Source organism: Lipotes vexillifer, unplaced genomic scaffold, assembly GCF_000442215.2.
Source record: "Lipotes vexillifer unplaced genomic scaffold, Lipotes_vexillifer_v1.1 scaffold427, whole genome shotgun sequence".
NCBI classification, from domain to species: Eukaryota; Metazoa; Chordata; class Mammalia; order Artiodactyla; family Lipotidae; genus Lipotes; species Lipotes vexillifer.
Window position 1 is genome coordinate 1064227 of NW_006790467.1, and position 12273 is coordinate 1076499.

At 36.1% G+C, this 12273-nt stretch overlaps 1 protein-coding gene across 1 annotated transcript in view; it reads right to left on the reverse strand.

Annotated features, from left to right (window-relative positions):
* The window catches only part of SEMA3D (semaphorin 3D), a 144978-nt gene that overhangs the window by 6347 nt on the left and 126358 nt on the right, over positions 1–12273 (reverse strand). The window contains exons 15-16 of the mRNA XM_007463741.1: positions 11139–11203; positions 2424–2563 (exon numbers count right to left, since the gene is read on the reverse strand). Coding sequence (XP_007463803.1) covers positions 2424–2563; positions 11139–11203 — 205 coding nt within the window. The remainder of the gene's footprint in view (positions 1–2423; positions 2564–11138; positions 11204–12273) is intronic.

Consider the following 12273-nt stretch of genomic DNA (forward strand, 5'->3'; position numbering starts at 1 on the left):
GGTTTTTTTTTTTTTTTTTTTTTCTTTTTTTGAGTGGAGGAAAGATTTCAAACTGTGACCTTCTTGGTAAAGAGCGGAGGGTATCCTGCTGGGAAAAATGCTTCAAATCTAGTCTGGATTTTGCCCCTTTCCTCAGTTCAGGAAGCAGTACTGCATATCCTGGACAATGTAGAACTATTTACAAAGGTAGATGAAAATACCAGTTGAAACATTACAGCTAAAATATTTTAAAGTATAAATCAATAAATACACTATCTCTGCTCCATTGAAATGTATGGAGCATGCTACCACCATGACTGTCTGATATACTTAAAACGTACATTAAAGTAATATATAGCATTTTCAGGAAACATGAAAGATGTGAGTGCAAACATGCATAGGCAAACGTACATATCTATAACTGGGAGAGTACCCCAAGTAGAGTTCCACATTTTTTAAAAGTCAGATTAAATTTGTCATGGAGGAAAAAAAAAAATCCTTAAAAAAATTATATTTAAATGAAATTATCAAACTTTATTAACTATAAAATTAAAAATAGTCACTTGGGATATTCAAAAGTAAAATACTGCGATATATCTAAAAGAAAATCTGCATGTTACAAAACTTCAGATAATGTCCTTGCAATATTTCATGGATAAATAATAAATGCTTTATATCTTAAAATTAAATCACCTCTATGTCAGGTAAAACTTCAATATGTATTGGTAAACAGTGAGACTCTTAAAATAAATATTTAGTATAAATATGGATATGCCATATTCTTAGAACTTACGGATGTTAGGAACAATGAAGAATCAAGTTTTACCAGAGAAATCTAAAATAAAGAAGGAAGTTATTCCCTTAGTATTAAGTATGTGAAGGGTCAATATTTTGATAGAGAAATTATTCTCAGACGAAGAGAATGATAATTTCTTAATGTAACAGTGGAACATATCTTTACATTAATCACTTATGATAAAATTTGGTTCTTTGACTCCAAGGTTTCTCAACCTTAGCACAACTGACATTTGGGTGAGATGGATGGTTATTTATTGTGAGGTATTGTGCATTGCAGGATGGTAGCATCATCCTTGACCTCGACCCACTAGATGCCAGCAGCATCCTCCATCCACCCAGTCGTGACAACCAAAATGTCTCCAGGTATTGCTAAATGTGAATACCTTGGGAGCAAAACTACCTGAGGTTGAGAACCACTATTACACAGTAATATTTGACTGATTACATATACTATTTAAATGTTTATAGACTTCACAAGGAGGCTGATATTTTAGAGAACATCTGGTCCACCTGCTTATATGGAAGAGAAACTGAGTGCTAGAGAAGTCACCACCTGCTTACGAACCCTCAGCAGTCAGGGTGAACACATCATCAGTGCTCTTTCGTATTTCACACGTCCTCCCAGTAGAGAGTGCCTGCAATTTTATATGCATACTTTACACTTGTGAGTAATCCTCTGCTTTGAAATTCACATTCTTGTATGTGTTTTCTCATTTAATTTTGACAGTAACTTTTGCATTGATTTTATTTACCTTAGAAAATTCCAGCCCACAGTCCTCAGTAATATTACCAAAGAATCATTACTCAACGCATCTAATTCTGAGCCTGTGTTCACTCCATTACCATTACAGTGTACTAAGTTTAATATTGGGGCTCTTAGAAATCTAGATTGAGTATCACTGGTTTCTTATAGGTATTAGAATAGAAATATAAAAATTCTGTCATTTAACCTTTGTTACATGACATTTGAATAATAATACAGGATTTCTCAGACTACCCAAACTCATCTCATTAAATTCAGTAACATATATAACCTACATATCTCACAAAATCTTTGTGATATGTTTTAATCACATGTATGTGTTAGAAAAAAACTGAAACAGAAAAAACTCAAAAGATGAGTAGAGCATCCATATTACCTTTCCCTCTGTTGATTTAATTTTAATACACTAGAGTGGAAAGGTACAGATACTTATCCAACTTGCTCCTATGATATGATAAGATAGATATTTCCATTTCTTTACAAACTTGACATGTTTTATGATCTAAACTGAACACAATGAGAGAGAGAATTTAGCCACTGTGCTTTTGTGGGGGGAAAGTCTCGTTCTTGATCAGGGAATTATTCTAAAATATAGACCATCAGTGAAAAATAAAAAGTAGAAGAAGAATCCTGTATTCTTTTAATGCAATTTGCTTTTAAATGTATTTATTAACACATTTGCATTAAATTGGCCTATTCATATCTCAAAGGCATTGTTACGTTGGGTTCTAGAGAGTATAAAATTTTATTTTCCTTGTTATCAAGTAGTGATAAGAGCTCCACTTGGCACTAAAAGTTGAACATCTCCTCTCACAACCTAAACTTGATTTAAGTTTTACACTGTTTCCCTCAAGGTGAGCATTCTTTGATGACTATAACTTACCTCCTCTCGATATTCATCTCCTGACCGCTGAATATACCACTTAATAGATGCTTGTTGGGATTTAGGTATACATTCCAGAAAGGTTGAATTAAATTCAATGCCAAAAATCACCTTTTCATCAGCAGCTTCATGACTAATGCCTGGAAAGCAAACATGGAATAGGAGATTAACCTTGACACGATTTTAAAAGCAATGGGAAAATAGACTGATTTAGAACAGATGCCATGGAGGAAAGATTCATACACATTATTAAAGAGAAAGGAAATTCATGTTATAATGTTGTAACCTGAGAGTAAAATACTATCTAATAGATTTATTTTTAAAACTCTATCCCTGCACTGCAACTTTTACTCTTTCATCAATATATTAACTTTTTGCAATTTCTTTTTTTAAATAAGAATTCACAAGATCTAACTTTAAACACTGAGCCTCTCTGAGCTGAACTGAATAAACTTCAACATCTTTTAATGCTTTAATGCCTTTTAATTTATATAAAATATAACTAATTCTGCAGATATTTCTGAAGAGCAATTTATCTTATCTCTAAAGCAAAATTCTATTATGATTTGGTCCACAGAGCTGACCATGTAACATATAACCATATGTTATGACCATATGACATTTTGATCTCAGAAAAGTAAGTGCAGTGCTCTGTACTTAATGAAACTCTATGATGGTGCTAATAAGTTAGATGCTCTAATACTCAGAATCAGGACTTTATCTGTATTATCTACCAAAAAATGTTCTCTTTTACTGAGAGGGATATTATAGCCCAACATGCATTTGCTATAAGATAGTTAATGGGAGGCTAAAGGATCAGTGTCTCAGACACCTTATTCTCGTAAATCAACTGCACCATCTGAAATACATTCCTTCCAGAGTAGCCAAAGGCTGTGTCCCATGTGTGATCTAAGATCTGTAGCTCAGATTTGATCAAATAAAAAATGACAGCTTCTCAGCCTGGCCCAAACATGCACTTTTTCATCGTATATTCACATGTCTCAATTCTGCAGATGGGCCTACTTAGCATTTTAGGCATAAACCAGAGTAAGGCTTAAGGGACCTAAGTGAATCCTAAACCTAAGCACGCAGAATTATCAGCAAATGGCATGAATGAATGCACATGCATCCAATAGTTAGGCTTCTTTTCAAGAAACTTCTTTTGAACTTATTTGTGTCTTACCAGCAGTGATTAAGTCAAACATGCTGACCCCATTATGAATTAACCTTACCTAACCTTCAAAATGTGTGGATTCCACTTGAAATCTGTAATCTATCCACTCTCTTCTGGCAGTTTAACAGATTATAGCCACGATTTTCACAGCTAATAACTTCCTAATGCACAGGAAGATCACCAGTGCCGATCACGGAAGCGAAAGACACGCATCACTTCATAGTAACAGATACCATTTTCCTGAGCAAAGGGAGTTCATGAACAAAGCAGGGAGGATGCAGGCTGATTGTTTAGGTGATGGGGCAAGGGCTTGAGAGAAACTCAATTAGACGGATTCAACCAAAGAATTGGTCAATTCAGTGAAAGATGAATTAGTGAAATCAACTGGAAAAGTGAAATAGATGATTATAAGAAATCCATTTTCAAATCAGTAGAAACAGTGACCCTTTGAAACAAAGTTCATCCCTACATCAGTTTGACTGGAAATTAATTTATTGTTTCTTCCAATAATGTTTGAGTTTAAAACTTTCTATTTTCAAATTTAAACCTATACACACACACATATATACATACATACTATATATAATGTCTGTTACTATCCATTTTTAAAAGTGCAAAAGTTGTATACAATAATGTTTTTAAATAGCAGAATATCTTCTCATTAAGTATAAAATAATTTTAAAGATAATATTAATCTTCCAGATTGCAGGCAAAAATTTTTTTTCATAGAGAAATATCTGGAATATTTCTTTAGAATACACATATGACATGTCACTGAAGTCACTGCAGCAAGATTATATGTGTTTAACATTGTTAAACACAGTTCATCTACATTAATTACTGATTTTATATCATTTTTAATAATCATGCAGTATCACAGTATATAGCGATTAATGAACAAAGGAAGGAAGGAAGAAACGAAACAGCTATTTGCCAGTTATTCAAGACTTGACCAACTCAATGCAACACATATTTACGGTGGGTTATAAGCAAGTCATCTCCTTTCTTCTTTACCTGAAACAAGTGTTCAAATGTGACCCTTTCTCTCCCCTAAGATCGAAAACACTTAGTTTGTAAATACCCTCATAATCTCTACTTTAATTCTCACAACTGATTCTCTGTCTCTGGCTTCTCCTATTCCAGTCAGTCACCAAACAGGTATAAATTACTTTTATTTTTAAAAACAACTTTTCTTAGTAATATGAAATAGCTCCTTAGTACCAATAGAGTGAACTCTAGACAATAACAGAGGGATCATCACAAACTTAACAAAACCTATGTGAATTCTTTCTGATTTTAATAATTGTTACTTCATCTACTTAGTAAAATTTGATTGTTTCCTTAAGGCACAGCTCAAGTGCTCTCCATGTTGGTATCCTTCCTTTTACCTATGCATTACGCAAAGATTCTTTCATGCCTACCATACTGGCATTGCTTTCAGTGCAGGAAATACACTGATGACTATGACAGGCAAATTCACCACCTTTATATTCCAGTGACAGAGACAAAATAATCAAGTGAATGAATAAATAAAGAATATAGTATCTGGCTGTGTTCCGCATCACAAGTAAAAATAAAGCAGATTAGGGAATAATTAGGGTTAGAAGGAAAGAAGGGTTTTTCAGGTAGGTTAGTCAGGAAGGGTGTCTCTGAGAAATTAACATTTCAATCCCGGGATTAAATGATGTGAAGATGGAGTCACGTGGACACCTGAAGTGAAGAGTTCTTCAGGTACAGAGGAAACAAATGCAAACAGGGCTGAGGCAGGAACCAGACTGGTGCTTTTGAAAAAGAGAAAGCCTGTGAGCAAGCTGTGCCACAGTGATGCGAGGGTCAGACAAGGTGTTAGGAAGCAGATCAGGTAGAATCTCGCAGGCCATGGTAAAGGCTGTGGAGTGTTTCCTAATTGCTCTAAGATGCTAGTGAAAGATTCTGAGTAAGGGAGTGACAAGATCTGATTAAAGTGTGGTTTTTTTTGGCTGCGTTGGGTCTTCATTGCTGCGCGCGGGCTTTCTCTAGTTGTGGCAAGCAGGGGCTACTCTTAGCTGCGGTGCGAGGACTTCTCATTGCGGTGGCTTCTCTTGTTGCAGAGCACTGGCTCTAGGCACGTGGGCTTCAGTAGTTGTGGCACGCGGGCTCAAGAGCACAGGCTTGGTAGTTGTGGTGCACGGGCTCAGCTGCTCCGTGGCATGTGGGATCTTCCTGGACCAGGGATCAAACCCGTGTCCCCTGCATTGGCAGGCAGATTCTTAAGCACTGCACCACCAGGGAAGCCCCGTGACTGAAGTTTAGAAAGAGGTTACTCTGGCTACTGAGTGGGATCTAGACTGAAGGGAGGCAAGCATGGAAGCAGGGAGACCAGTTTAGCAGCTACTGAAGAGTTCTGGTGGGTCTGGTTAGGATGGCATCTGTGGAGGTGACGAGAAGTGGCAGTTGTGACCACTGAGCCAAAGGTCTGTACTGAGAGGCTGGTGATAAGATGTAAAAGAAAGAGAAGCATAAAAAGATGACTCCTAGCTGCTTTTTGACAAAGCAGTTGGGTGAGTGGTGGTGCTATTTATTAATATGGGGAAGTCTGCAGAACAAATAAGTTTTAGAGAAAATGACAAGAATTCTTTCCCAGGTATAATTTGAGATTCTTATTAGGCATATGAGAGGAGTTCTTGAGCAGGCACAGAGCATACAAGTCTTGCACACAGGTGAGAGTTCAGAACTGGACAATCAATCTGGGAGTCAAATTGCCTCTGATAGAGAATACTATGAACAATTATATGCCAACAAACTGGACAACCCAGAAGAAATGGGCATGTTTCTAGAAACACACAGCCTACCAAAACTGAATCAAAAGGAGACAGGCAATTTGAACAGACTGATCACTAGAAGTGAAACAGAATCTGAAATAATATTAACTCCCTGCAAACAGAAGTCCAGGACCAGAAGGCTTCACTGGGGAATTCTACCAAACAATAAGAGAAGAAACTATACCAATCCTTCTCAAACTCTTCCAAAAGATTGAGGAAGAGGGAACACTCCCAAAGTCATTCTAGGAAGCCACCATTACCCTGACACCAAAATGAGGCAAAGACACTACCAAAAAAGAAAATTACAGGCCAGTATCTTTGATGAATACAGATGCAAAAATTCCCAACAGAATATTAGCAAAGCAAATCCAACAACACGTTAAAAAAGATCATACACCATTACCAAATTGTATTCATCCCAGGGTCACAAGGATGGTTCAACATATGCAAATCAATGTGGTACACCAAATCAACAAAAGAAAGACAAAAGCCACATGATCAACAAAACCACATCTCAACAGATGCAGAAAAAGCATTTGATCAAATTCAACATCCATTCATGAGAAAAACTGTTATCAAGGTGAGTTTAGAGGGAACATACCTCAACATAACAAAAGCTATTTATGACAAACCAACAGCCAACATAACACTCAACAGTGAAAAGCTGAAAGCCTCCCTGCTGAAACCCAGACCAGACAAGGATGCCCACTCTCACCACTCCTGTTCAACATAGCACTGGAAGTCCTAGCCACAGCAAGCAGACAAGAAAAAGAAAGAAAAGTTATCCAAGTTGGAAGAGAAGAGGTAAAATTGTCATTGTATGCAGATGACATATAGAAAACCCTAAAGACTTCACACAAAAACTACTAGAATTGATAAACAAATTCAGCCAGGTAGCAGCATACAAGATCAACATACAGAAATTGATTGCATCAGAAAGAGAAAGTGGGGGGGGGAAAAAAAAAAAGAAAGAAAGAAAAAGAAAAAAAAAATCCCTTTTAAAAATCTCATCAAAAAAAAAAAAAAAATACTTAGAAATAAACCTGACCGAGGAGGTGAAAGACATATACACTGAGAACTATAAAATACTGATAAAGGAAACTGAAGACGATTTAAAGAAATGGAAAAACATTCCATGCTCTTGGATTGGAAGAATTAATATTGTTGAAATGGCCATATTACACAAAGAGATCCCTTTTAAATTACCCCTGACATTTTTCACACAACTAGAACCAATAATCCTAATATTTATATGGAACCTTAAAAGACCCAGAATTGCCAAAGCAATCCTGAGGAAAAAGAACAAAGCAGGAGGCATAACCCTCCCAACCTTCAGACAATACTGCAAAACTACAGTAATCAAAACAGCATGGTATTGTCATAAAGGCAGACATATGGATCAATGGAACAGAATAGAGAGCCTAGAAATAAACCCACACATGTATGGTCAATTAATCTTTGACAAAGGATGCAAGAATATACACTGGAGAAAAGACAGTCTCTTCAGCAAGTGTTGTTGGGAATGTTGGACAGCCACTTGTAAATCAAGTGAAGTTAGAACACACCCTCACACTATACACAAAAATAAGCTCAAAATGGCTTAAAGACTTAAGTCTAAGACATGAAACCATAACACTCCTAGAAGAGAATGTAGGCAAAATATTTCTCTGATATAAATTGTACCAATATTTTCTTAGGTCAGTCTACCAAGCCAATAGAAATGAAAGCAAAAATAAACAAATGGGACCTAATCAAACTTAGAAACTTATAAACAAAGCAAAAAGACAACCTACGGACTGGGAGAAGATATTTGCAAATGATGCGACCAACAAGGGCGTAATTCCCAAAATATACAAACAGCCCATACAACTCAATAACAAAAACAAACAAACCAAAAAAACAACCCAATCAAAAAATGTGCAGAAGATCTAAATAGACATTTCTCCAAAGAAGACGTACAGGTGGCCAATAGGCACATGAAAAGATGCTGAACATTGCTAATTGTAGAGAAATTCAAATTGAAACTACAATGAGGTACCACCTAACAGCCATCATGATGGCTATTATTAAAAAGTCTACAGATAACAAATGCGGGAGAGGCTGTAGAAAAAGGGCACCCTCCTGCACTGTTGGTGGGAATGTAAATTGGTACAGCCTCTATGGAGAACAGAATGGAGGTTCCTCAAAAAACTAAAAATAGAGTTGGCACATGATCCTACAGTCCCATTCCTGGGCGTATATCTGGATGAAACTATAATTTGAAAAGATACACGCACCCCAGTGTTCAAAGCAGCACTATTTACAATAGCCAAGACATGGAAGCAACCTAAATGTCCATCGACAGATGAATGGATAAAGAAGATGTGGTGTGTATATATAATGCAATAGTACTCAGCCATAAAAAGGAATGAAATAATGCCATTGGCAGCTACATGGATGGACCTAGAGATTATCATACTAAGCAAAGTAAGTCAGAAAGGGAAAGACAAATACCATATGATATCACTTATATGTAGAATTTAAAATACAACAGAAATGAACTTATCTATGAAACAGAAACAGACAGACACAGAGAACAGACTTGGGGGTGCTAAGGGGGAGGGGGAGGGGGACGGCAAAGGGATGGATTGAGAGTTTGGGATTAGCAGTGCAAATGATGATATATAGAATGGATAAACAGCAAGATTCTATTGTATAGCACAGGGAACTATATTCAATGTCCTGTAATAAACCATAATGGAAAAGAATATGAAAAAGAATAAATATGTATGTATAACTGAATCACTTTGCTGTACACCAGAAAGTAACACAACATTGTAAATCAACATTGTACTTCAATTAAAAAAAAAAAAAACTAAAAAAAAAATTGCCTCTGATAGTATTGAAATGGATGGCGTTAAGGAGTGAATATACAGAGATTGGATGGCAGGATGAAAAGGAAAGTTAAGAACACTCAGAAGGAGAAACCTGTAAGGTAAGAGAAAAACCAGAAGTTTTCCCTGTGGTACCATGAAGCAGAGGGGTGCTGGGGAGACCATCTCTGAAAACAAAAAGCCCTTATTTGTAGTGCTTGCCGATTTTCCTGGTGTAAATACTCCTGCCACGGCTGATTCAAGCTACCAGTGGTTTAGAACTCAGCTCACAAAATTCCTCCATAATACACAGTCAGCTCTCATGGGGCCATAAGAGCTGGCTCCAGCACATTCCATGAAGTGAAGAAAGTGTTCCACGGAGGAGGGAGCTAGAGAGTAAGTAAAAATGGGAACAGAAAAATGGCCATTGGATTTGGCAAGGAGGAAACTGCTGGTGATCTTGACAAAAAATATATTGGGTTAGAGTGGTGATGATGAAAAGGAGATGTGTAATGGGCTATAACAAGAATGGGCTGTGATGAAGTGGATACAATCATTGTGAGTGCCTTAGTAAGCAATGCTGTTTTATAAGTCCTTATAACATTTATCATTATATGATATGGCATATATTTTACTTGTTTTTATGTTTGTTGCCTGCTCCCTCCCCTAACACACATTTAAATGTAAGACCCATGAATGCACAGATTGTTTTTCTTTTATGTTCATTAGTATATCCTCAATACCTAAAATAGTCCCTTCTAATCTCATGTGCACATGTGAAAAACTGTGCATAGCATACAGTAATGATTGCTAAATAAAACACCGTACATTACAGTGAGTCACCTACACATTAGAACAGGAAGACAAACGTACTATTCTGGACTAGAGCTTATTTTTCAGAAGAATGATATTATAAATTAGAAGTAATTGTTTTGTTTTTAAAAAAAGAAAACTCTGCCAGACCAGCAGTTATAGACTATGAAATCTGGGTTGTTTATTCAGTGGCAGGTGGTTACTAACAATATAATGATGGAAAGGCAGTTCATTTCTTCTTCCAGTTGTGTGTGTGTGTGTGTGTGTGTGTGTGTGTGTGTGTGTGTGTGTGCATATATTTTCTATCTGAAGGCAGAGCTTGGGAGTGGAAAGTAACTAAAGCTCTGGAATATATACTTCTACAGATTTTTTTCTGTGTTATCAGAGTCACTGAACAGACTTCCTCTCAATTCTCCACTCTGCCCTTCTCACACTCAGACTTTCAAGATCTTCCGTTCTATGACATTTTCTCTGAACAGTACAGCCTCTGGTGACCTCTTTTTTTGCTAAACTCCCACATCACTAATTGTGCCTTATGACATTTCCCCAAAGAATTCTAAGTTCTCTAAGGAGCTTTTTCTCTCAAAGTAGATCCGGGACAATTACATGCACATGGAAGTCACTTAATAAATATTTACTGATTGAATGGATACACAAATTAATAAGTGAATACAAATAATGCACAGGCTACCTAAAATTTCTTTCTAGTAAGTCCAACACTTATCAAACTTTTCTAGGAGGGTCTCTTTGAGTTTACTCTAAATGTCCATATGTTTGGGACTATATTCTGCTTTATCTCTAATAGCAGTTTCAAACTTTACAAGGATGGATAAGGCATTAAAAAAGAAAAAAAAAAGGTATAGGAATTTTAAAAGCCATATGAAGCAAATATAACAAAGAATTACCACTTAGGCACGTGAACAGGGGGTTGATTTATAAAACCTCCTATTGCTTTTCCAGAATGCAAGCATTACACAAAATGAGTAGGTGTTTTAACTCGTATAATAAAAAAGAAACACAAAGACCAGGCTTAAAATTTTCAGTGGGAGGAAAGCGTAATTAAACCTATACTTACTGTCTTCTATGTCCCAGCACTGGGTGATTGGGTCCCCATACTTCACATCTTGGCGTCTAGCTCGCCTATGCAAAAGGGATTAAATAGAACTTCAAGCATGATATCTGAAATATACAAAGTCTACATCTAACACTCATAACAGTAGCAGAAGCAGAATTATGCTTTACTGCTCAACTTAAATGCAGGTCAATATTCCAATCACTCTAACATTAATTCAAATAATACTAGTGGTAGAGTCCCAACAGAATAAATCCTGTTTTGGTAATAAGATGATCTGAATTTTATTTCAGAATAAATCCTGTTTTGGTAATAAGGTGATCTGAATTTCTTTTAACTACCCCAATTTTCTTTTTCTCTGACTTTTGACAAATTATTCAACAGAACAGGTTGAATATAAATACAATCCAGTTATTATATACTTCCTATGGGGGTAACTATTTGTATCTTCTTTTTTTCAGTCAGCCAACGGAAAAGTAATAAGATATAAAAGAGCTTTAGTTAGTGGGTAAGAAAGTACACACAAATACAAAATGCCTTATCATATGAAGATTCATTATTATATTGACGTGATTAAACAACGAGATAAATATCATTTGAAACTTGAAGTACAAGTTTGATATGGCATAATGGCTAGATGTTATTTCTATCTACTGACACATAGTTCACATTGTTTCTCTGAGAGTAGTGATAATGATAATAATAAAATAATGGCCTTGTACATTATTGTCACATATTTTCCTTAAGAGAAAATAGTAACTACTGCATAAAAAAAGTAAAAATCTGCCACATCTAAGTTAAATAAGTCTTACACTCGGAGTACAGTTTCATTTGCTTTGGTTATTTTATGTTGCCACATCAGAGATCCTAGATGTCACAGTAAACATTCTGTGATATGTAGGGTGTTCCTTAAGGGGCATGCTGACCAGATGACAGCCCTGTGGAAGATTCATTTATCATACACATTTTTTGGCTCACATGGACATTGTTAGGTAAGGGAGAACATCACAGTGGCTTGTCTGCAAGATCAGAGATACAGTCTTGAGAAATACAAGAAGAAAAAATTATGATGGTATAAGGTACATAAGGTCAAGAATGTTTTTAAATCTTGGCTTCTTAGGGAACAGGATCAATTCAT